This window comes from Orbicella faveolata, unplaced genomic scaffold (genome assembly GCF_042242905.1).
Source record: "Orbicella faveolata isolate gen_17 unplaced genomic scaffold, um_ofav_v1 contig_24, whole genome shotgun sequence".
Lineage (NCBI taxonomy): Eukaryota > Metazoa > Cnidaria > Anthozoa > Scleractinia > Merulinidae > Orbicella > Orbicella faveolata.
The window spans coordinates 8865911-8890718 of NW_028301552.1; the positions used below are offsets into that span (position 1 = coordinate 8865911).

The 24808-nt window shown below is 40.0% G+C and overlaps 2 protein-coding genes and 1 pseudogene across 3 annotated transcripts; 2 read left to right on the top strand and 1 right to left on the bottom strand.

Annotated features, from left to right (window-relative positions):
• Positions 1-138: 138 nt before the first annotated feature.
• LOC110052691 (zinc transporter ZIP9-like) lies at positions 139-9260 on the bottom strand. 2 transcript variants are annotated; one of them, XM_089292582.1, is made up of 8 exons: positions 9163-9260; positions 5387-5495; positions 4307-4534; positions 3548-3619; positions 2797-2882; positions 2092-2133; positions 1571-1663; positions 139-584 (listed from the first exon to the last, which is right to left on the bottom strand). In XM_089292582.1, the coding sequence occupies exons 2-8, from the start codon at positions 5481-5483 to the stop codon at positions 345-347; spliced, it is 858 nt and encodes a 285-aa protein (XP_089148708.1). In that variant the 5' UTR covers positions 5484-5495; positions 9163-9260; the 3' UTR covers positions 139-344. The 2 variants fall into 2 exon arrangements, with proteins under 2 accessions (XP_089148708.1, XP_020614499.1); XM_020758840.2 differs by lacking the exon at positions 9163-9260 and adding an exon at positions 6483-6722 and having other exon boundaries at positions 320-584.
• LOC110052628 (uncharacterized) lies at positions 6787-24086 on the top strand. Its single transcript, XM_089292578.1, has 6 exons — positions 6787-6886; positions 14145-19831; positions 20487-20580; positions 21145-21453; positions 22208-22386; positions 22826-24086. Exons 2-6 carry the CDS (start codon positions 14243-14245, stop codon positions 23141-23143), a joined length of 6489 nt encoding a protein of 2162 aa, XP_089148704.1. The 5' UTR covers positions 6787-6886; positions 14145-14242; the 3' UTR covers positions 23144-24086.
• LOC149110278 (uncharacterized) lies at positions 9447-11819 on the top strand (annotated as a pseudogene).
• Positions 24087-24808: the final 722 nt, after the last annotated feature.

A 24808-nucleotide genomic window follows, 5' to 3' on the forward strand; every position in this document is an offset into this window, starting at 1 on the left:
CTTTTTCTCTTGCGACCAATATTTCCCACCTTTCTAGAGAGATGTGTCGCAGACAGTAAAGCTGAATTTTGATTAATACATGTAACTTTGACACTTACAATGTTCAGCTTCATTCAATAAATACAGTCATGCCATATACCTCCTAGAAATGCCAAAAAGCAATTTAATTAATTTTCTAATTTTCTAATTTTCCACGAGGAAAAATTATAAAACACGCATGAACAGCACCGCCATGACAGTGTTGCTCAGTAGCTGCCATTCAAATTGCCACACTCTAGGATTTCATCCAGGGATTCAAAAATGAAAAATAGAGCCATCCTTTTTAGAGGGAAAGAGTTAGAACTTTAATGATGGCTGTGTGTTTGAGAAAGTAGAAGAGGAGATACAATTCCAAACACCATGAGAAATAAATCAGTTCTTTGCATCTTGTCAGATCGTCCTTGGTCTGAACCATTCTCTCCTTGTGCATTCATACTCATAAGCTCTGGTAGTACGTGCACTGTTGCCACATAAAGGAATGTTCCTGCTGAAAACAACATGGCTATTCCAGTGCCGTTTACACTTGATAGTACTTCCTTACTGCTCTGTTGAGAAAAAATAATTCGATAAAACTACTGTAAGGACACCCACTCTCTTAGGATTTTGTTTGCTTTTATATCTCACAGATACTAGCTTGAATGTATTAGCTATTCTAAAAATTCAAGATTTACAAATAAATAACAGCGTGATCACTTTAAACATTTGGTCTTTTCCCCCATTTCCTTTCATTGAATGGCATCGTTCTCTTAAATTTTCTGAAATACAGTGCATCTCAGATATAAGCGAACTTCACATGTGCAGTCTATATGCACGTATTTTGCGTATACATGTATGTCAATACGTGCACAAACAGTAAATCCTCGAATTAGTGCCCCTCTCGAATAAGCTCCTCCTCGAATAAGTGCCCCTCCTATCGGCCAAAATTTAAAATAAGCGTCCCCCTCGAATAAGCACCCCCCCCCGAATAAGTGCCCCCCCTCTCCTCTCCCCCATTTTGTGGACAAGTAATGAGACAACAAAGGAGTATAGTTTTCGTCATGTGGTATTAGATTTGTACATTGTTTTAGTTTGTGAACACTACTGTCGTTAAGTGAACACCTTGAACATGTTTAACCACTAACGGTGCCGCAATTTAAACTTTCGGATCCGCTTTTTTATGTCAATAGACAGCTTATGTTGTTGTTTATGCCCAGATGATACATGTATATGAAAAAAAATGATCTTGTCAGGCCATGATTTGGGAAAAATTACTGTAAATAAGCACCCCCCGTCTTCTCCTAAATTTGAAATAAGCGCTCTGGACGCTTATTTGAGGATTTACAGTATGCACGTATATGTCTCTTTGTTATGTATTCCCCTACAGTGTAAGTTTCTTCATATGTTAGCATTGTTGGAGAAACAAAGGACATTTCTAGAATGAAATATATATATTATTTATAATTTTTGTTTCTTTTTTCCCCAAAATACTGGGTAGTGCTTTACTGAGCTTCAGTCAACTGGACAAAACTAGTAACTAAATGTGAATGATTACCTGACTAAGACCAAAGTAAGTGACCAAGGCCATTGTTGGTGCTGCTGCCGCAAACACTATAAGATGCCTTCGTATTCTATTTCTAACAAGTCCCTGAAATAAACACGTATTATTATTATCATGGTAGTTGTTTCACATACAGTACATGTACATTTACACAGGCAAAATGTACGTCAGCACAATGCAAGATGTTAGCCATTTGTGATAATTACTCGCTGAGAGCAGAGGTTAGCTTTACAAAAACTAATTAATAAATGGTCCTGCTACAAATGCTACGGACAGCATTTCAGACCAGGGTGTTTAGGTTAACTGCATCATGCAAGAGATTGGATGTGGCTTCATCTCTAAATTTAACTGTAATCTATTTTTTATCGTTTTATCTTTTTAAATTTCTATTAATAGCACACATCAAACAAATATTATGGGAACTACAAAATTAATACTGTATATTAAAAAAGATATATGTTGAGTGACAAGTGCTTTTTAAGTGCAAAATGTATAGAAAGTGTATGTGTACTCACTTCATGAAGAAGAAAAGTTGTTAAACCAAAAGCAGCCGGTGCCTACAAAACAAAAAAGTAATTAATATACAATGTTGCAGTTTAAATTTCAAAGTAATTTTGTTTGAAGTTTTCAGAACAGGCATTTTGAATTCTATTGTTTGAAATAGCTATTATGGGATCCTTAAGGGCTAAATTAACTTATGTATTTGTCCCAGCCTGTAATAGCTATTTCAAACAATAGAATTCAAAATGGCTGCCATATCACCAAAAAGGCCCATTACAGAATATCCAGTGTATAATTTCAATTTACAGATTAAGGATTCTGTAATTTTGATGAAGAAAATTTGGGACCTATTGATTACATTGACATTTTATAACTAATTTAAATGCAAAACAAAAAACCAACAAAATTACATTTCAAAAGTCTGACATTCACTTCTGATATGAATCCAGGAACATGTACCTGGAATGACTTGCCTTTAGCTCATCGCCGTACATGAATGTAAAATTAATTTTTACACACCAATATCGGCTGCTAATAAGTTGTATCTTATCACACACAGGGTGAGAATCTGCCCAGGTAATACATGTGATTGACAGTAATGGTGAAACTCAGTCTGGTATCAGATAATCTCGAAATAGAGTCACTCACTGTGACACTTGTTTCGTTAAACTAGGAAAGAGATTGGAAATTTCTCCTTAAAAGAACATACAGTAGTTTACCTTGTGCAACATAATAGCTACAAATACAATCACTTCAACTTCTGTTTTTGAAGTAGACACAGCTGCTCCGAGGGCTACACCATCAGCTGCAATGATAAAAATATTCAATGTCTACTTAACACTACATTCCAGGACAAGCAGCCCACACCATCAGTGTTTTGAGACTGGTTTTCACTAGTGATGGAGTCGTAGTCAGAGTTGTAATCAGAGGCGTAGAGCGATACAATATAGTGAAAATCAAATCGGTGGAGTCTGAGGCAGAACCCAAATTCTGCTTATGACTTTGTCAGTTACGATCTTGTGAAAACTAGATTGTCGGAGTTGGAAGCAGAAGCAGAAGAATACACCAATCAAAATGCTCAATTCTGGGCCTTGCTATTTGTTTATTGTTCCGCTTCTGCGTCTGACCCTGGCAATCTAGTTTTCACCAGATCATAAGTGACTAAGTCGTAAACGGAATCGGAAAAAACGTTTTTATTCTTCCAACTCCGATTCTGTCGAGCTTATGACTCTGCTATGACTCCGATTTTTGATTTTCACTGAGTCCTAAACACTCATATGAATCCGACTATGACTCGGACTCCAACTCCATTGTTGGTGAAAGCCAACCTTTGGTAACATAAAGTGTAAAGTTCTATGGCAGAGTATTGTACAATCACAAAGGAAGGGTTTCTTATTCCTCCAAGTTACAGATGCAAAGACATTGATCATGACACTTGACTCACCCAGTCAAACAAATAAAACTTGTTACCTGCAGCATGAACAACAAGACCAACTGTCGCTGTGATTTTGCTATGCCTTTGACGGCCATTACCCTCTGGATCTAGATATATCAACAATTTAAATAACAACAGTCATGCATTACCATTTAATATATATCTAACACAAAGGAAGACTGTTTAAAGCAAACATTACACATGTATATATATGTGTTACACATGTTTATGAAACATGTAAAACCATAGGCTTATGGGCACCTTCGGACTTGGGGGGTACACCTGTATGCAATTCCCTAATGCATATGTGATGAAAATGGGAAACAAACACACTCAAACTGCATGAAAATTACAAAACATTCATAATTCTCATATCTAATGAAACACTGCAGCTATAATTCCAAAACTAGTTATTTACAGTGTAGCACATGACTGAAACAGTAGGATGTATTGCATAGAATTTTATTGTTAGTAAAGTTTTCTCTCCGGTAAGTTGCCTACATAATCAGTGTTTTGTCCGAAAAAATTACGTAATTGCCATAGCTTGGGAGGTCTGGTGCCCTCCCCCCCTCCCACCAGCTCATACGCTTAAATGTGAAAAACAGTTACTGCATGTTGTTGCAAATACATGTCAAAACTCCAAAACCTGGTCCCAAGTATTTAATTTTGCATAGATCTCTATGTACAATAAAGGTCAACAGTGTGATTTCTAAAATGTTCAAGGCCTAACTTAGAACTACAATCATATAATTATAATAAAAAAAATAATTATTAATTATTTGCAATTGATTTACCTGGTCCAGAGGGTGCATGCGAATGACCACCACTTATATGATCAATCAGAAGCATAAACACAAAGCCACAGCACAAAGACAGGCCAATAAATACATCAGGTTCAACTTGCGAGATTTGATGCTTTAACACATCAACATGTGAATGAGCTTTGTCTATGTGAGGCTGTGATGTATCATCAGCAGCAGTCTCTGAGTGAAGATGGGAACCATGACTGTGGGAAACATGTCCTTATGAACAAGAAAAATGGAAGATTTATTTATAAACATGATATGAACTCAGTCATGAAAGTTTTCAGGATCAGTAATCTGACAGTTACAGTACGTGTTAACAATACAAGTAAGTGAAGTTTTCACTTTTTGTAATTTGACGAGTATTTCAGGTTTCTGTTACAACTGTAGGTGACAAAGTAATTTCTCAAGCTCATTTATTTAACAATTCATCAAGTTTAATCACAGGAAATCATTACAGTGACGGTGTTTGGATATCTGATCTTAATTAGTATAGATTTTTACGATTCTATTTCTCCATTTTCTCCTTAGTTTTGGCTTTGGTTGAGAAGATAATTATATCAAACACTCAAGACAGTGTTTAACCACATTTCCAAACACCTCGAAGTTCATCAAAAATACTCTGCTGCCCGTCATATTTTCAACTTTCTTTTTGGCATTTGGTTATGTGGTCAAACATGGTCTTTCGTGTTTGATATATTGCATAATCCACTAATTTTATTCTTGATTTCAACAGGAAAAGGTGACAAGGAGATCAGGTGAATATAACTAAATTTATATCCACCATGCATAATTTAGGGGTAATGAAGCAGAATACGAAAATTAAAAAAAAAATGTAATGCAATAGAACACCAGAGAACACCATGCCATGGGATAGACGGAAGCAATATATATCTATTTGAATGGATTTCGCCAAAATGTTACATCAACGTACACTGTGCATGGACATAAAGTGTATTAAGATAAGAGGTGCAGGAAATCAACTTTGAAGTACATTTTATCCCACTGAAAGCTATTTTGTATTTCCTCTTAAAACTTTGATGTACACGTTGAGTTAGCCAGATTTCTCACCATGCTGTTGTGGTTCATATAAAGCATGAACTCCTTCAGGAATGATGACAGCAAGTGCCGTTCCTACCAAAAGACCAGCTCCGAGTATACTGACCATCCGTAATCGCTTCTGTTGATAAAAACAGTCAACAAAGTGAATGCTGAACATGATAACTAAATGCTAACTATCAAATTATACCAAGTACATACAATGAGATTAAACCTAGATATCAGACCACGCATTGCATGTATATCTGTACATTTTATTTTTATTTTACTTTTATGCCACATGCCATGTAAAGTCTACTGTACAGTTGTGGATGTAGGTACAATACTTTCAGCACTTGAAAAAGGTGCTATCCATTCATCGGTGACAAGTAGATTTTAACTCTGTGCAAGTAGCTTTTCATTTTCACTTACCCGATGGGCAACGGATCAGGCAAGTTGCCTGTCAACTATACCAACTATGACTTGCCCAGAGCAAGTAAAATTTGAGAGCTACTTGTCCTGAGGGCAAGCTGGAATTCAAGTTTTTTCAAGCCCTGTACTTTACTATAAAAAACACCATGTACGTGAAGCTTCAAGCAGGTCACATCGATCACACAAAATGCACACTAATACATGTAGTAAAAGCCTCTGTATTTGTGAGATCTTCTCCATTTCTAGCTTACACTGTAGATTGGTCGTAACCAAACTAGCTGTCGCTAACTACAAGAACATTGTGCGTATGTGATGGTGTTAAATTTTTGAGGAACAAACAATGCTCTCAGAAAATTAATAACAAAGCTTTACACAATTACATTCCATATTCTGCCATGCTTCCTTAAAGTGAAATCGATATTTACTTAAATCTGACCAAAGCAAATAAAGATCAAGGAAATTTTGGCAGAAATTTCGAAGTCAAGTGCTTGATCTTTTGTTTTTAAGCTTAATTTAATTTTACACCGTCTGTGTATATACAGAACACGTATTCGACACTCTTGTCGAATAAGTCATCACGACACATCGATTACTGCCTCTTCACAATTTCTTCACAAGTACGGTCGAGACCGACATAGCCTTACCTCTGAATATAAGAACATAAAAATGCCGGGATCTATCACTTCATAAAGCTTACCTCAGACATGGTGAAGGCGAGAGGTATTGCACCCGCTACATAACATCCCACAAACATGCAAAAACTTAAGCCAAACAATCTAGCAACGTCATCCATTTCGAGGCAGGGAAGTACTTTGTCGACAAAATCAAACAAGGATACTTTAAATTTGTTTATAAACGGCTTGACGAGGCCGTGAAAGAAAGCGAATATTCAACTAAATTTACATTTCCGAACAAAATTTTTGTGACACGCGTCCGGCTGTGTAACCGCGCATATTTGTCAGCGGTGTTTATCAGCTGGTCTCGTTTTCGTTCCTGGGTTTTTCCTGGAAAATTAATCGCGGGATTTTTCCCGGAACTGAAAATGCTTAGAAAGCAAAAATCACGAAAACGTTGTCTGTTTCAGCGAAGGACGGTGTAAAGGTAAGACTAAAATATTTCCTTTTTCTTTAGACGCATTGATAAAAAGCTTAAAAGCAGCATAATGGAAACCTTGAAATATTGAAACATTTTGAAGAACGGAGGTATCATAATCTTGACAGGACGATTTGGACGAAGCCTATGAACGGTTCACCGCGGTTCACCGTTACAATTTTCCGTTCTCCAAATTTTCGATGAATTGTAAACCGCGTTCTATCTGTTCGGTGATGAAGAGAAGCGTCGGAACCATGCGCTTGAAGAGTGAATTATTTTGTAAAGAATCGAATTCGTAAAAACAGGGTAAGTTGAAGCTAGCGCGCGAGCTGTGAGCATTTTATCGACTGAACTGTGTCTGAATATCGGCCTTTTGGCCTCCGTCATTTAAGTGTATACATGACGAAATTCAAACCAGAAGAGACCGATAGAATGGTACAATGAACGCACATTGCAGACAATGCTGACAACCCGGTAAATCTCCTTTTTTAAACTGAGCTATAGACATAGAGATTATGTGAATTCTATTTTCTCTGTCACCAAGTTTACCGTCCGTGATATATTTAACATTAAGACTTTGTCCTCGAGATTTCAATCACGAGAATCGAGAGCGAATATTAAATCTTATTGTGTTATAGTATAAATCTACGATTTGTGCAAAACTTTATCTAAATCCTCTTCAGAGACACCTTGAAAACGGACCCAAAACGCAAAGAAGCGACCGCCATTTTGTTAACAACCGCATATTGCTGGCTACCCACTATCTACAACAGAATACATGTAGATAATAGTGTAGCGCCATTCGTGATGGTACGCTAGTAGATTTATACTAAACATATGTAGAGGTTTTCATTTTATGGAGGTGTCCGCAAGCATAGGTTCGACTGTACTCGAGTTAAGGAAGTTATGTCCTGAGCTACTAGCTTCTGAGGACCAAAAAAATCGCATGACTCCCGGGCGCGAGATCAATGTGATCAACACTGGATGAGCTAGTTTGATTCGGAGCTCTGGAAGACTTCGTTATGCTGTTTCCCTGCGACCATCCCAAGGAGCTTTCACTTGTTTAATAACCCGTGACCTATCTTCAAACTTTCCACTCTTGATTATCGCTAACCTGGCAGTGGGAGAAAGCCCACTTTGCATCCGAAGTAAGCTTCAGTACTCTAGACTAGATTTAGCCCTAATGATAACTTGAGCTGTTTCTTAAAACTTGAAATATAGCTACCTTTGTTCGTAAAACATGGCCACCTTTGTGAAGTGACACAGCGAGCAAGGGGGTACGTCTCACATTTTGAAAAGGTAAAAATATTGAAGGACCGTAGCCAGGGTTGAGCATAATAAAAAATTAAAAAACGAACTCTGGCTAAAAATGTTTACAGATATACGAGCTTTCGACTGTTAGATCTACAGTCTTTGACGGGTTAAGATGAATGACGAAATATGAATATAAATGAGTAAAAATAAAAAGAATGGACTATGTAAATTAATTATGAATGTGTGTAAAAAGAATGCTGTATTGCCCAGGGAGTGGGCAGGAATTGTTGACAGCATTTGGAGTCACCATAGTGTGCCACGATTCTAATGTTTTCCTTATTCGGAAACTGCCTTTGTCAATTAAGGAGGCGTTGTTAAAGTCAATAGAATGTTCATGGGACCACGCATGGTTCGCAATTTTGGAGCCTTTAGCCGTTGTTTTGACATTTCTTATGTGTTCTTTTCTTTGGGTGTCAAACGCTCTGCCAGTTTCGCCGATATAACACCGTGAACAGTCGGCGCAAGGAGTTTTGTAAACAACGTTGGTTTGTGAATCCGGAGCAGGACGAAATTTCGGGGCCGGGAACTGTTGTTGTAGAGTGGTCATCGGCTTATTTATGACCGAAATATCATGTTTTTTTTAAGGGCGCGGGTCAAGGGCTCAGTTACACCTTTGATGTATGAAAGAGACGCGAAAGACTAGCGTGACGTACGTAAACATGATTAAGTTCTTGTTCTTTCCCTTCAGATGTGTTAGGTAGATTTAACGCTCTATGCAAGAGGTCTGCTCCACTCGACTGATGGCACACCCCCAGCTGTTCGAGGTTCTATTAAACACCACAAGGCAGGGTCCGAAATTGCGCTTTCCTGGTCGCCAATGCGACTAAAAATTTTGCACTGGCGACCAGAATTTCACAGCTGGTCGCCAGCGGGCGATTAACTATTTCAAGCCACGATAATTACACAAACTTAGATTTTTTGCCAAATCGATTAAAATAAAATTCATAGCCGCCCGCCAATTGGTCACTTACTTTTTACCTTTCCGCTGCTTTTGAAGTATAAAACCGATTTTCCTGTAATTATAATTCTACCACAAGGTTCCACAGCTACGATCAGTGCGAAGCTTCGCCGCCATGTTTTCCCAGCGGTTTCCCATAACATACGTATTGCGGGCGCAGAAGGCCACGTGCGTTCTTTCGCCATGAATATTTATTCAGGCGATGTGGTGTCCAAAGATGTCCTGAACTCTTTCCGTAATTTATTACAAAGTGGAGACGGAACATCCGCGAAGAAATTAGTGAAAGATTTTGATATTCAACATGGCGATCCATAGATCGTCTTGACAGAACGCGTAAGGAAAGATCGTTTTGCACATAGAGCAAAGAACCAAACGGCAGTTTTCAGTCGGGTACATTTCTTCTCCAAAAGGTAGAGACAAGAGAAGGTATAAAATTGACTTGAAACATTTCTGTTTGGCAGTCGCACGAGACTGCGTATATGGCCGGCATTCGATTCGTTCGTCGTGGGTTTTCAGTGGTAAGTGTATAAATACTCAGCATGTTTGTATTTAATCTTATCGTTAGCGGAAAAATCGCCATCATATTGCGGCCCCAAGCGCGTTCTCTTCGTTCCGATTCTTAAAAGAAAAATTGGCGAGCAGAATTTTCCATCTGGCGACCAAAAATTTTGGTTTGTGTTTCGCTGCGAAGGAAAAATTTTATTGACACTTTTTGGCGACCAAATTTTTCCATATGGCGACTGAGAAAAAAAATTCAGTCGCCAGTTGGCGCCTGCCTAAAAAAGTTAATTTCGGACCCTGCAAAGAGGGAAACCCTCTAAGGCCCATCGTCACCTGCATTGGCTCAGCCCTTTACAATACAGCCAAATTCCTGACAGACATCCTTTCCCCGCTACAAAATCGTAACGGATATTCGGTTTCCAACTCCTCGCAGTTTTCCAACGAAGTTTCTGACACCAGCATCAACATCAACGACGATGAAGTCTTGGTTTCTTTTGACGTTGTTTCACTATTTATTGCAATTCCTGTAGACAAAGCGTGTGGCTACATCAAGAAAAAAAACTTGAAGATGACACATCTCTTCCCTCCAGGACAAATTTAAACATCAATGACATTGTTTCTCTGCTCAACTTCACTTTGTCGAACAGCTATTTTGTCTTCAGTGACAAAATCTACAAACAAGTCCACGGTTGTGCCATGCACAGTCCGGTCAATCCCGTTGTGGCCAATCTCTGCATGGAAGAGATCGACGAATCTGCAATCAATGCGTTACCTGTTACACCTAAAATTTGGAAACGATATGTTGATGACGGCTTCTGCATTATTAAAAAGAATGGAGTTACAGCCTTCCATGACACGCTCAATTCAATAGACACTAACATTTCCTTCACCATCGAACATGAATGTAATAGAAAAATTTCTTTTCTTGACACATTGGTTTCTCGCAACAATGGAGCAATTTCTGTGGATGTCTACAGAAAACCAACGCATACGGACAGGTACTTAGACTTTAATTCTCACCACGACAAAAAACACAAAGTGAGCACGGCAGCAACCCTCTTGCATAGAGCGTTAAATCTACCTAACACATCTGAAAGGAAAGAACAAGAACTTAATCATGTTCACGTAGCGTTGGAGTCTAATGGTTAACCGTCCAAATTTATCCGTGATATACAATCCAAGAAAACTCAGCCATCGCCAAATTTACCCCCTGAGGAACTTGTTGGAATGTTTTTTAATTTGGTTGAACCTTCCGAGTCACGCAAGTCTTTCGCGTCCCTTCCATACATCAAAGGTGTAACTGAGCCCTCGACCCGCGTCCTAAAAAAACATGATATTTCGGTCATAAATAAGCCGATGACCACTCTACAGCAACAGTTCCCGGCCCCGAAATTTCGTCCTGCTCCGGATTCACAAACCAACGTTGTTTACAAAACTCCTTGCGCCGACTGTTCGTGGTGTTATATCGGTGAAACTGGCAGAGCGTCTAACACCCAAAGAAAAGAACACATAAGAAATGTCAAAACAACGGCTAAAGGCTCCAAAATTGCAAACTATGCGTGGTCCCATGAACATTCTATTGACTTTAACAACGCCTCCTTAATTGGCAAAGGCAGTTTCCGAATAAGGAAAACATTAGAATCGTGGCACACTATGGTGACTCCAAATGCTGTCAACAATTCCTGCCCACTCCCTGGGCAATACAACATTCTTTTTACACACATTCATAATTAATTTACATAGTCCATTCTTTTTATTTTTACTCATTTATATTCATATTTCGTCATTCATCTTTACCCGTCGAAGACTGTAGATCTAACAGTCGAAAGCTCGTATATCTGTAAACATTTTTAGCCAGAGATCGTTTTTTAAATTTTTATTTTGAAAAGGTGTTTGCCATGCATCACTCAGTTTTCAATACCTGGCCTCATGTAGCTGAGAATGTGTGCTTCTGATATCGTGTTGTACCTGAAGCCACATATTAGTACGCCATTGCAAACAGTTTCAACAGCGCTGCCCACAAATATTACCCAAGTGAAATAGCTAGAAATCAGAAGTAACTATTGGTAAATTGTGAAGCCTCAAAAATGAGTATCAGGTATCTAAGCGTTATATATAGAGAAAGTCTCCTTAATTACACAGTGATTAAAACTTTTTTTTTTGTTAACCCAATAGGAATCAAGTATTTGGCCATTTGGGTCATTATTTGAACCAGTTGTAGGTCGTTATTGCCATTAGTAAACCTTTTAGTCTTCTTAGTATCAAGTTCAGAAGATTACTAGCGGCAATATCCCGGATTAAGAGAAAACCACTGTCCTCTTTTTCCCAGATCAGTGCCAAATAAAAAGAAGTCCTATTCCTCTTTAAATCAAACCCTATTCCACTGAGGTTAAAAGGAACGAATGAACGACCGGTTTTACAGGACATGACAACATTTTGTTCAACTCATTAACAATTCATCAAGTTTAAACAAACGATCGAACCAAAACCGTTACGGTGGATTTCTCATCATAATTAGCATAGATATTTTTCCGTTTTCTGTAAGGTTTTTCCATTCGATTGAGATGATATACTAAACACTCAAGACCGCGATTGACCACATTTCCAAACACTTCGGAGTTGGCCAAAAATACTCCGCTATGCGTCGTATTTTCAACTATCTCTCGGTAACTGGAAATGAGGTGAAACAAGGTCTGTTAGTAGACGTTCGTATACTCAGTAACGCAAGAAGCGTTTGAAAGATTCATATTGACCAGCAAAATAAAAGGGGCTGCCGCTATGTGTTGTCGGTTAGCAAAACACCACAACTGAACCTTGGTTGCATTTAAGGTCATTCCATTGAAATAGAACCTACACTGAGATTTTTGTGAAACTTTGCCTATTGATTGCTTATATTATAGGAACTTAAATTTTGAATTAAAAAATGAGGGGTCCCCATGTTCGTTTAGGAGCAACAGCACCTTGTTTATACCCAATAAATCCTTATAATAGCACCATGATTGTAGTCAGGATTGCTTGTTAAATTCACGTTTCCGACGATTGTTTTTTGTTCTACACTGAGAATTGGTCCATATTTATTTTACACAGAGAAATTTATTACTCAATTCTAAACAACAGAAAAAAATGATAGGTCACCATACTCGTTTGCGAGAAAATGACGATTTACCTCTATGGCGAGGTCCAGCCGTAAAGAAAAAGCCGCCATTTTTTAATGCGCGCGCGCATATCACGCGTGAAATTATGCGCAGTAGGGATGCGCAATGCAATTTTGGGGAATGACCTTGAGGTCATTCCTCACATTTGCATCGCGCATCCTTACTGCGCATAATTTATGGCGTCATTAGCGCGCGCTCGTGCACGCGCATATTGAAAACATGACGGATTTGCCGCGATGTTGAGCTCTGTCAGTTGAAAAAATGGCTCTAGCTCACCAACGAGCACGGGCACCCCAATTTTTTTCCAGTCATTTTAATCAACTAATCATAAGCTTTGCGTGAGAAAAGACTGATCCAATTTCTATCGCTGAAAATTGAATAAATAGGAAAAATAGCAGATACACTGTGGCCTTTTCTATTTTGCAGTCGGTAACCACGTCAAGAAATTTGGTTTAAGTTTTAAATCAAGGATTTAGCTTTCTGTCTGAATCAAACTTAAAATGTTTAGTTGTGTCCGACACAATGTATTGACTGTAGTTTAATGCGTATTCGTAGGAGTCGGGGCTCACAAAGATTTTACAATTGCTGGGAATGCGTTTTTATAATAAGCATTAAATAATGCCAAAATGGGGCATTTTCAATGCCTCACTGCTCCTTGATGAGCATGGGCACCCCCCTTTTTTATTTCAAAATTGAAGTTGTCATATGACAAATATTCGTGGACAAAGTTTGAACAAAAATCTATTGTCACTTTTATTTCAGAGGAATTACCTTAAGTACGTAGTATTGTTCCCGAGACTGGAGTCGATCTTCCAACTGCATTTAAACATGAAGATGAGGCTGTTAGAGAGGAATAAAGACAGTCACGTTATAAGTCTCTCGTGGGTATTAGTTTTACTGTCTTTCTGAATCTCCTGTAGCCTGTTACAGGCCTTCGTTTAGTTGGAAATTAACACGAAAAATGCCAGAAATAATCCATTTCAACGATTTCCCACTTGAAACATATATTCCATATCACTTAGAGCACTAAAGCAGCAATTTTCCAAAATGGCGGATGCTGGTAACATCGCCTGAATCTGCTTCCTCTACTCCTTTGCTACTACAAGAAAATTCTGAAATATTTGACCTACGTGATTCAAAATCGGTTTATTTTAAAACAAAAACAAGAGACATTTAGAGTGTCTTTTCAAGATGTTAAAGAATTTTTTTTGAGAATTTCTGGAAAGCCGGATATTTAGGCAATTTTATGCGTGACATTTGTGGAAAGGCTTATCGTGAAACTTTACCGCGTGCTGAAGAGGCTCTGTTGTTAATTCGAGTGTTCGATTTAATTTTGAAGGACAATATGGATCACGTAAGATAGTTAGTAATCTTTGAGCTGTTTTGGGCAAGAAAAGTTGGCAGCCAAGGATCCATCCGTCCTCTTCTCGGGCAAAGATGAACGAAGAGAGAGAAATATCATCCGAACTGTCAAACGGCGTTCTTCAGCAGATTCAGCAGATTGTGAAGCAAAATCCAAGTCTCCTTGATAAAGGTACAGAGGAGTTGGAGACTGTTCTAACAACACTGGCAGCTCTCCCCTTCAAAGATGAAGTCCAGCAGGCTAACTTCCTGGAACGTGTTCAACGTTTGGAAGGCAACCACATCATCCAGGTTTTCAATTTAGGCGTGTCGCCTCTTCAGGAGTATTTCCCAGAGTCTTCAGCCGAATTTCTTGAAGAAGTGATCAAGCTCTTTGAAATTTGCTTTTCTTTCTGCTACACCAATGACGTGTCAAAGCGAGTTGCTTTTGACTATTACGTCAGAGCTTTGAAATTCTGCTTCCCTTCGGAGCCAAAGCAATGCTTGTCAACTTCAGCTGTTTGCAAATTACTCGAACTTGTACAGATTTTTCAAGAAGGGAAGCTCGCTCACATTGCCAGTAACGAGACTGAGAGTCCAGCCAATTTAAGGAACTTGCAATTCAACGGAACCAGTTATCTGTTTGGTGAACTCCTGCAGATATTTGAATCCCGGCGACACGACGACTACCTTGTGGAAATTATCGAGCAAACAGTGCGGTTAGCTTCTGCAGATGCAAACGTAAAATGCATTCAACAACATGCAATCGGAGAAGTGACATTGTGGAACGAAAACGTGGTTTCTCCAGTTTTCGTGACAAATTGGATGAAACTTCTCAAGTTAACAAATGTGAGCAATGACTTTGCAGTCTCTTTAGCAAAAGTTGACCGCCTTCGTTGCACAGAGCGAATTACACCCGTACCATTCTTTTTAGTCGGCCTCATGTTACGAAGTAACCTTACTTACGAGTCCACCGTTTGCTTTTTTGCGAGGGTTCTAGAAGAAATGGAGAACGAAGGCGTCAAGGTTAGCTTCCCCAATGACAAGGACAGATTGGACATATTCTTCAACCATTTGAATCACTTCAACTGCAATGATCGTGACGTGACAGTGATATCACTAAGGCTATTGGCGGCTACGAGCATTAGCAATGGAGTTCTAAGAGAGGTGCTTGACAAGTGTTTTTACAAAGAGATGGTACCGCCGATAGAGGTTGTTGTTGGGAAAAACGCGTTGGAACTGCTCTTTAAAGTTTTATCGTTATTCCCTGACGGAGAAGTGGTTAAGAAAGTTTTGACGTTCTGGAGAGAAGCCTTTTCTGAAGATCCGGGTTTCCAAATGCTAGAATGCTTGTTGAGCCTCTTCGACGAGGAAGCATCAAACTGCGAAAGAGCTGTTTTACAGGAAAGGGCAGAAAGAACATTGGATTTCTTAGAATGGCTTCCTCTCCCCATAGTTCGTTTGATAAGCGTTTGGCACAGGTTCTTTTGCTGCTTTATAAGGATATTTCCATCTACGTTCCATCGGCGTGCAGAGGTATTGGTTTTTATTCACAAAGCCGTTCGAGTGCCAACCGAACAACGCCAAGCTTATTTCTTCTTTGAACAAGACCCCGCTCTTCCGTTGTTGGAATGGATTTCTCAGCAAAGCTGCACAGAGGAAATGAAGAGTGAGATGATTTGGCTTCTCATGTGTTCTACGGACAGAGCAGTGGGCCGCAACTGGGTGATTGATACTGGGGTCATCAGATCACTAGCCTTGTGCCCGCGGCTGCAATTTAGCACCAAGAAATACACTGTTCGCGAGCTGAATGAATTTGCCCCATTCTTCAAGGAGCTAGAGGAAAAGTATTTAAAAGAATTCGTCGAAAAAGTCCTATCTAATGAAACTCTTGAATTTATGGATGAACTCTTCTTTGAGTTTCTTCCCTTCATCCAGCGTTTCTTAGACAAGCAGAGGCCCAGCACCATCCCTACAGACGTCTTGAAACTTCTGTCTTTGCTGTCAAGAGTTTCAATTTCCGGTACAAGAAGAGTGAAAGTAATCCAGATGTCGAAGGAATCTGGAAAAGGTTTGCTGAGTGGGCTTCGCATTTTGCAGTTAGTTGAAATGTATCAATGTGTCGTTAAAGAAAGAACAAATGAATATTTTGATCTTCTTGTCTCTGTACTGGCTGAGACTCTCAAAGGTGACGAAGAATTATGTGAGATTTTTTACAACCAACATCGCTGCATTTTTCCTTCAACCGAAGTTCTAAAGGTCTGGACTACTTCAGTCGCTGAATTGATATCTCTGGGTTCGTTCAAAGAAGACACCGAATCGCGATGTTGCTGTCCTGTTCTGCAACGAGCTGGGGAATTTAGTTCTCCGTCTGAGATTTCACAAATTCTCACACAAGTAAGGTCAACTGCCGAAAGTGTTGTCCACTTGTCAAGCCAAGGCATAGTGAAGGCTCCAGCATCCCGTGATTTTCAACCTACTTCACAGGGGAGTTCCACTGAGCAAACCGATCCCCTTGAAAACTTTGTTGAAGCGCTCAGGATCATTCTGGATACAGATGTGTTATCGTCTTGCGAGAAAATGCTGCTGGTAAAGAAAGTATGTGACTACGTTATTAGCACACCCGATATTTTAACATCAACAACCTTGAGCAATGCCTTGACGAATTTGATCCCTTGTACGTCCTGGCGACAAAGTACCGTTTCATCAATTGAAGAGCTAGGCGTCAGCCAGGAGTGTCGTTGCATCGTAACCGTCATGGAACATCCCACAGAATTCTTTCAGCTGTCGCGCAGAATCCCATTCAGCTTAAACGATTCTCTATCTTCCGTTCTCTTCAGAAAGACTGCAAACTCATTTCCAACAGATAACATCGTGGATATATTTCTTTTCATTGGCTCACTAAAGGACCTAGATCAAGCATTCTTTGACCATTTGGTGCCTTTTTTAGATGAAGCCATCCAGGAATCCATGTCTGTGAAAGACGTACTAGAACTTTTGAATGAACTGGTGCAATTCCTCCGCGGAATTTGCCCAGGAATGATTCCTATCACGATGCTCAACTTCGCTTATCTATTACAAAATTCGGTGAACAAACAGGAAAGGCAGCAATTTCTCACGGAACTTGAACTTGCCATGAAGTGGGAACTTTCACCAAAGTGGCGCGTTCTTTCGTTTTTGGAAGTCCCTGGACTTCTCTGGAAATCGTACAACAGTGTCGGCACCCCAGAAAAGAGATGTGAAATGATTTGTCGTGTGCAAGACATCTTCAAGAAATCCAGCAAGCTGGAAGATTGGGCAATGAGGAGACCTCAGTGTTTCGAACGCCGTGAAGATAGGATTACACGACGAATTGCTTGCTGCGAGCTGGAGTGGCTGGTTTCCCATTCCTCCCTTTCAACTGTGGATGCTGCTCTTGTATTTGACCTGAGCTGTGTTTCCTTACAAAGGGCGTCATCCGTGCACCATCTTAGGTGTTTTACGTTTTCTGACGTTCAAATCAGTGAAGATGGGGTTTTCACGTTTGCCTCTCAAGACAATGATACGGCATCAGAAGTATCAACTGCACATGTACCTGTCAGAGAGATTGGGTCAACATGTAGTGTTTCGGCACCTACAGAAAATGGCTCTCCAACCATGGTGCCACAAAGCGTCATTTTAACACCAGTTTTAGTGGCAAAAGAAGTGATTCAGTTCTTAAAGGGTGTACTTGCACAAGACGAAGAACCCTCTGAAAATGCCTTTGCGCTATGGGACCTTGTCTTAAGCAAGTACAAACCACTCTTTCGGTGTGAGGAAGAATGTACATCGGCTTATTCTCTTTTTGATGATTACATTCATGTTTTCCTGTCAATTCTGTCAGAAGCCTCGTCAATAGAACAAGTATTCCACTGGGCAAGAATAGATCCACATCACGCCTGCCAGTGCTCAAAGGTAATTTTGGAAGCTTGCAAGTGGAAAGGAGACAAGGCTGACAAGGAGGATCTCTTGAAACTTCAATCTGAAGTGAGCACAACCCTGGAGAAAATGCGATTAAGTAAACAGATAATACACAGAACTCCATTCGGGAACGTTGCTTTTTCAGTTCCATGCTTTCGCCATCTCAAACCACAGTTAACACACATGCGTAGTCTCCTAGAGAGCAGACTACCGTTTGAGGTCACAGCACGAATTCTTGCCCTCTACCAAGTCAATGTCCAAGCTGGAGTCACAGTCGGAGAGATCGTCTTTCTCTGGTCATGCGAACAGCAGTCACTGGAACTAATAGAAAACATCCAATCCTTTTATAAACAAGACGAGATGTCTTCGTTTAACCCCGCACAAAATGAATTTGCTTGGCAATTGCTAAACGCATTTGGTCGCATTTGCATGAACTCGTCTGAAGATCTTTTAGTCAGGTTGAAGGAACTGATTTTACTGTACGACCCAGACGATGCGTATGGTCTCAACCGTCTGCCCAAATGGCGAGAGACGACGATAGCAGACGGCTTTCCCGTTCGGGCGATTGACTCCTGGTGTGCAGCTTTCCTAATGACGCCGCTGGAAGACCTTACATCGCGCGATGTTGATGCCATTGTTGACCTCAATTCACACTCCTTGGGGCTTGTTACATCTGTGTCACAGACTATTAAAAGAGTCATTTTTCCTGACGATGGTTTTCAAGTGACACAAGGGAAAGGAATCAAAGAAAGTCTGATCAAAGAACGAATCCGGTTAGCAAGATTGCTTGGTGAGTTCATCAACATCCTGAAAGTACGAAAACCCGAGGAAAACCACAAAGATGCTGTTATCAGAGACATAGTTGTCGATGCTTGTGCTGAGCTTTGCGATAGTCATAAAAATAACCGAAAACGGAACGACCTGTACAAAATCCACGGTCAGAAGCTTAAGGCTCTATTCACAGAGATCTTCGGTAAGCGACGTAAGAGCGTGGATGGTCAAGCTAGTATTCAAGATTGCGGATTGGCACACCGAGGAGACGCACAAGCAGTGAGAGTGGCAGTATCTGTAGCAAGACAGTCGTCTTACCTGCACGAAAACCTTCCATCTGTGCTGTCGAATTCACACGTCTATGAGCCAATGCTGGTATTGTTGAGGCGTTGGTTATCAGGGATCGTCACTAAGCCAACCCTTGCCTCTCACACTCTTGCGATTGTTCAGCTACTGTTTTCTCTTCACCCCTCCAATGCGGGTCCCGATCTTCTAGAAGAATTGCACGGCATTATTCAGTCTCGCGTTTTATCCCTTGAAGAAAATCAGTCTCTCGTGGCGCAGCTCCAAGCAGCAGGATACAACCAAAGGCGCGAAGGTATTCCTGACCTGTGGTCGTCACATGTGGTGGAGCTTCCTTGCTACCTCAGCAAGCGCGAGAATCCAAGCAGTAGACTATTCAAGAAAAAACTGACTGAAGTCCTGAGACGTCTTTGGCAGCAGTTGAAGGACATCCTATTCAGGCTTGGTCGCCCTTCGATTAAAGTTGGCGAGGAAGAAGTGTGTACGAAAGATCTCTTTGGTGTTCAAGCTTCTTTGGAGGAGATGGAGGAACAGGCTGCTGCCGTAAAGGAAGTTGTCCAGGAAATTGTTAAGCAAATTAACTCAGAAAACCTAGACAGAAGTGTGAAGCAGTTGATGCGTCAGGAACAGCGTCATCGAGCAAGGATTGAAAAACTCTACAAAAGCAACAAGGTGAGTGAAGTTCACTTAATTATTTACATCTTATTGCGTAGTCTGTTCTCCATGAGTGTTTGCTTCATGCAGTTCAACAGTTGCCTTCAACAGCTCAGTTGTGTTAACTGTAATTATTATCTATTGAACTCACTATCTCTTTTCTGATTGGCCGAAAGCGTACAGTGAATTTTCGAAATCAGTGGCTGTGACGTCATACCTGCAGATTACACAGTAATCATGTAAAGGACACTCAAGGTGTAATCATGTCATGTATGACCGTGGTGCATGATTTCTAAATGTAATCATGTCAAGTTCGCGCGCTTTGTGTTGCTTGCCGTCAGTGAAGAAGCAAAAACATGACTTCCATTTTTTTCGTTCAATGTATAATAAAACAATTATTAGATTCGGTTTTTGTGGTATCCAGAATAATCAAGGTCTCGGTAAGGGTTATCAGCCTCAGCCTTCGGCTTCGGCTGATAGCCCCAACCTCGACCCTGATTATTCTGGATATCACAAAAATCTCATCCAACAGTTGTTGGTATTTCTTCATACAGTTCCAAACTAATGTGGTTCTTGAATAGTTTAAATCTGAAAAAAAAAAAAAAAACGTATTCAAGACGTTTGATAAATTAAGTAATCTATCTCTTTTTCGGCCTTGCTTTTATGTATACAGAGTTCAGTGACATGTGACGAGATGAAGAAATTTGTTGCTGTCTGGGACAACCGATTTCTTGAACAAGTGAAGTTGTGTTCTGAGCGAATTCCAGGTGAGTCGCACTTCTGTTTTCGAAAAATATGATTTTTAGAAGGTTACAATGTAAACATTCATCGTTTCACATAACAGTGGTTCAGAGGGTACACATCATCTACCGCAGGATAATTGACATCAGCAATGTTTCAGGTACTCATGAAGAGTAATATTGGTAGAAAATACGTACAAAAACGTTTCAAATATTGCGTTATTATGTACCCATGTTCAGCAAAGTGCAGCTGTGTACGCTGAATGCTTTTCCACAGGGGACTGAATTTTATTTTCTTGAAACCCCTTTTGGCTATGCATGTTACTCATTAAAAAATATTTAGAAATAAAATTATGGAACTTACTAACTCGAAGGTTTCAAGTTAGCTTTCAAGCGTATTGCATGTTCCCCAACGTCTGCTTCTTCTCTCTTCTTTACACTTCTTAGATCTTTGCGGAACATAAGTCTGACACCATGGCTTTCCACACTGCCCCTGCCTGTTTAGGACTGCTCTCTTGGCAGCAGCCCAAGTCACGTACGTTCCCCGATGTAATACAGTCTAAGTATGTTGTGTATTGTTTATATTTAAAGGGTGTTACGTTCCAAATGGTTTTCATTCCGAGAAACCTGTCCTTTGTGCATTGTCTGTCGACAACAAGATCTTGACTGTTTTCAAGGAGGAGAAGCCAGGACGCAGAGAGGAAATCGAAAATGTTGAAGTCAAACTTTTTGAAGCTGGTATGTACGTGTATGGACTGCACTCCAGTGGCCATGATTACGTCACGGACGAGCTGTGGGCTGCATTTTACAAGAAGCTGCTGGAAGAGAGACTGGTACCCAGTATTGTCTTGTCCAATGAAAGTCCAGGGTTCGACTGGATAAAAGCATTCGTACAGCCTGGTGGGTGATACTGACAAATATTATTATGATTTTCATATGATCTGGGAAAGCAAGGGGTATAGGTCGGGCAGTCATACTGTCAGTGCAGAAGTGTAACGACATGCCTAAAGAGAGCCATGCAGAGATCAGTACCATCTCCATTTGCAGGACGTTTATACATCTACTCACACTGCCCCTGCCTTTCTTCGCTGTTGGGAGCCAATGCACATTCGATTCAATCTCTACATCGTCAGTTTGCCTTTTTACCGTACCCAAATTAGCAATTAGCCAATCAGAAGTCCGGTCTACTGCCCTGATTTCCAGCGGTATCAAGTCACTGACCTGATGTGGCGTAATTTTGACTCAAATTTAGGAATCGTTTTTTCATGGTACGCTTCAGTACTTTGGTCTTACCATGGGTGTTTGTACAAGCCATAGCTCGGCCAAGCTCTCCTGTTATGGCGTTGACGCGGTCCAAAAACCAAAAAGATATCTTGTCAATGAATTCTACCTTGTTAAAGGCAATTAATAGTCAATTTTGAGCTTGACTGATTAAAATACACCGAATAAAGGAGCGCGCTGTTCGTAGCTTCCAAACAGAGTTGGATGTTCCTCCTCTCGCAAACGTTTCCTTGTAACAATTCTCCTCCTTTAAGACGCTTGGGTCGATTGCATAATAACTCAAAAACGAATTCAACGATCTCTAACCGAATTTTGTACTGCAGTGTACAACTGGTGATTAATGTAAAACCCTTTTGCTTTATTATTGCTATAGCAACCAGCCATCCTTGGCCCTGGAAGTGGGAATTGCATCACGGTATTGTGCCCCGAAAGGAGGATTACTTCGATTACCTGCCGATAAGTGCCGCTCTGTGGCCAGCTTTGCATGGATTAAGAGAATTCCTTACTCTAACGGCAGACAACGTGTCTAGTTTTCAGTTTGATGATTTCAAGGTAAAGAAGACGTTGATAATTTATTTATTGTAGCCTTCGTATTTTCATCATTTCTCCAATGCCTACCCGTTGTTCTTGATTAACATACTAGATAAACTAGATATCGTAACAGTGCAGAATACGGTTATTTGCCTTCGAACGTATCGGGCGAAAGTGTTTATCTTATTTTATACTTTGTTTTGACCCACGACTAATGTCAGCAATACTGCAGTCCGTGTACGAGATCAGAAAAGAACCAAAGGCAACCATTCCAACTGAGTAAAGTAATCATCAAGAGACATCGGCTTTTTATGATCTTTTCTAGACTTCAATCCCTCACAGTTTCTCCTTGTAGCTATAGCTGTAGTTTTTCAATATTGACCAGAAGCATCTCTCCTAGAAGCTTAACTTTGTGCTCTATTAATTAAGCCATTAATGTATATTTGTATTTTGTATTAAGGACGTCCACACCGTCGAGGCTAAAGAAAAACAAACAAAGGAAATGGCTGGCAAAGCCATTCAAGAACTAAAACGCGAGCTGCACCTGCTGCATGGAATTAACGAGCCAATCATAAACGCTTTGGCGGGAAAATTGACGTTTGCTGTTAAAGAGACGGTGAAGGGCGTTATTGATGGCGAGCAACCAAATGAAGAGACAGTAAAGAAGCTGATCGATATGGAAAGACTTGCTTTTGGACGTTCTGAAGTGGAGAGAACTGAAGAGAGTCGACAGCAGTACGCAGCCGCAGTACTTCGTGCATGTGAGCGTGCGTGGTAAACACTTACCTGAATTTAGTCACTGTAAACAAACAGTTGAACTGTTCGACGATAGTTGCCTATTGAAAAAATCGTGTTCTAGACGACGTACGCAGCCGCAGTACTTCGTACATGTGAGCGTGCGCGGTAAACACTTACCTAAAAGAACGTCACTGTAAACAAACTATTGGACGATTGTTTCCTTGTTGCCTAATTATTGAGAAAACTCGGTAATCTAAAGTTGTATCAAATCCGTAACACACTTGCTACTTGCTTCGTCAAGTAGATAATCTGCGGCCTGTCCGAGTCGTAATGACAGAGTCCCCGTTTAAACCTCAATTTAGACCCAAACCAGTTCAAAGTTCAATTGTAGGTCATTTTAATCATGTTGCCTCGTGTCAATACAGCTTTAGTTGGGTTTGTCGGAGTGAAATACGGATAAATGTAATTGTTTTGAACTAGTTTTTAGCTATCTTTATGAAAACAAGTATCATTCGATCAAATTCACGTTGATGTGTTTTCAAAATGTGGTGATACTCAAGAGCTTAATTTAACGTAAGAGTGGCGTGAAAGTTTTCAGTATCAATTTTTTATCTCCTTATAATTTCTTATACAGCAATATGGTCGTTATACAACGGTTTCAGTACACAAACCATTTTTTCCTGTCAGTGTGTCAGGTTTAACTTCCTGGAATGGTGTGGAAACTTCATCAAGGTCACAGTGGTGACGAATAGCGACACATGTGTTTTCTATTTACTGGAATAAAGATTTTAAATTTAAAAACTGGGAGAGATTTTTTTAAAGATATGAAAATTCACTAGTATAGATCGTTTCAGATTGGTCTTTTATGCAGAAACACTTAATTAAGATTTAGACTTTAACAGGCCAATTTAGGGTTTATTTTCAATGTAACGCAGTTGTAAATAAACTGAAACGACGAACTTTATAAATTAATAAGTATGTGACCTGTAGTATAGAGTGTTGCTTTTTGAAATTCAACTGTTTGCCCGTGAGTATTTTGTGCGATAAGAAGTGGTGCCTATTTCTGATCATGGATCCAAATGTTTGTTTTAACTAAGCAGTCACTTCCCACATCTCTGGGAAATATTGCACGGGTATGCGAGAGTTCTGAACGTGATTATCCACCACCCCTAGAAGCAGCGATAACCCCCGTCCGGACGGTGGCAATAAAATTTAACGTTTGATTTGGAGAGTATTAATTGTTCGAAAGCAACAACCCTTCGAAATTAGCCACCTTGGCAAACCTTGTGCCTTTTAGTGACCTCAATGGGGAATGGTGGATTTTTTTCTGATGTGAGTTTTTTTTTTTTTTTCGCAAGTCTCATTTTCCTCTTCTCCAAACTGCCGAAATGTTTTTTTTTTTTTTTTTTTATCTTGATGTCGGCACACACGAAGACACATGGGAAGTCCTCGAGACAAGATCCCGTCACAAGTTCCTTGAAGAGTTTACACGCGGGAACTAATTGCACAGGAAAATGGCAAAAGCTACGGGAAAAAGATATCATTTGTTCCCTCTTTAATTTGGCTTTCCCAAAGTGAAACTGATTGTTTTAATTAACAGCGGAACATTGAAATAAATCAGCGCAATAAAACTGCAGATAGTTCAGCTAAATTATTCAGTGGTTACTTTTACTGCGCCTTCATATAACATGCGGACTCTAAAATT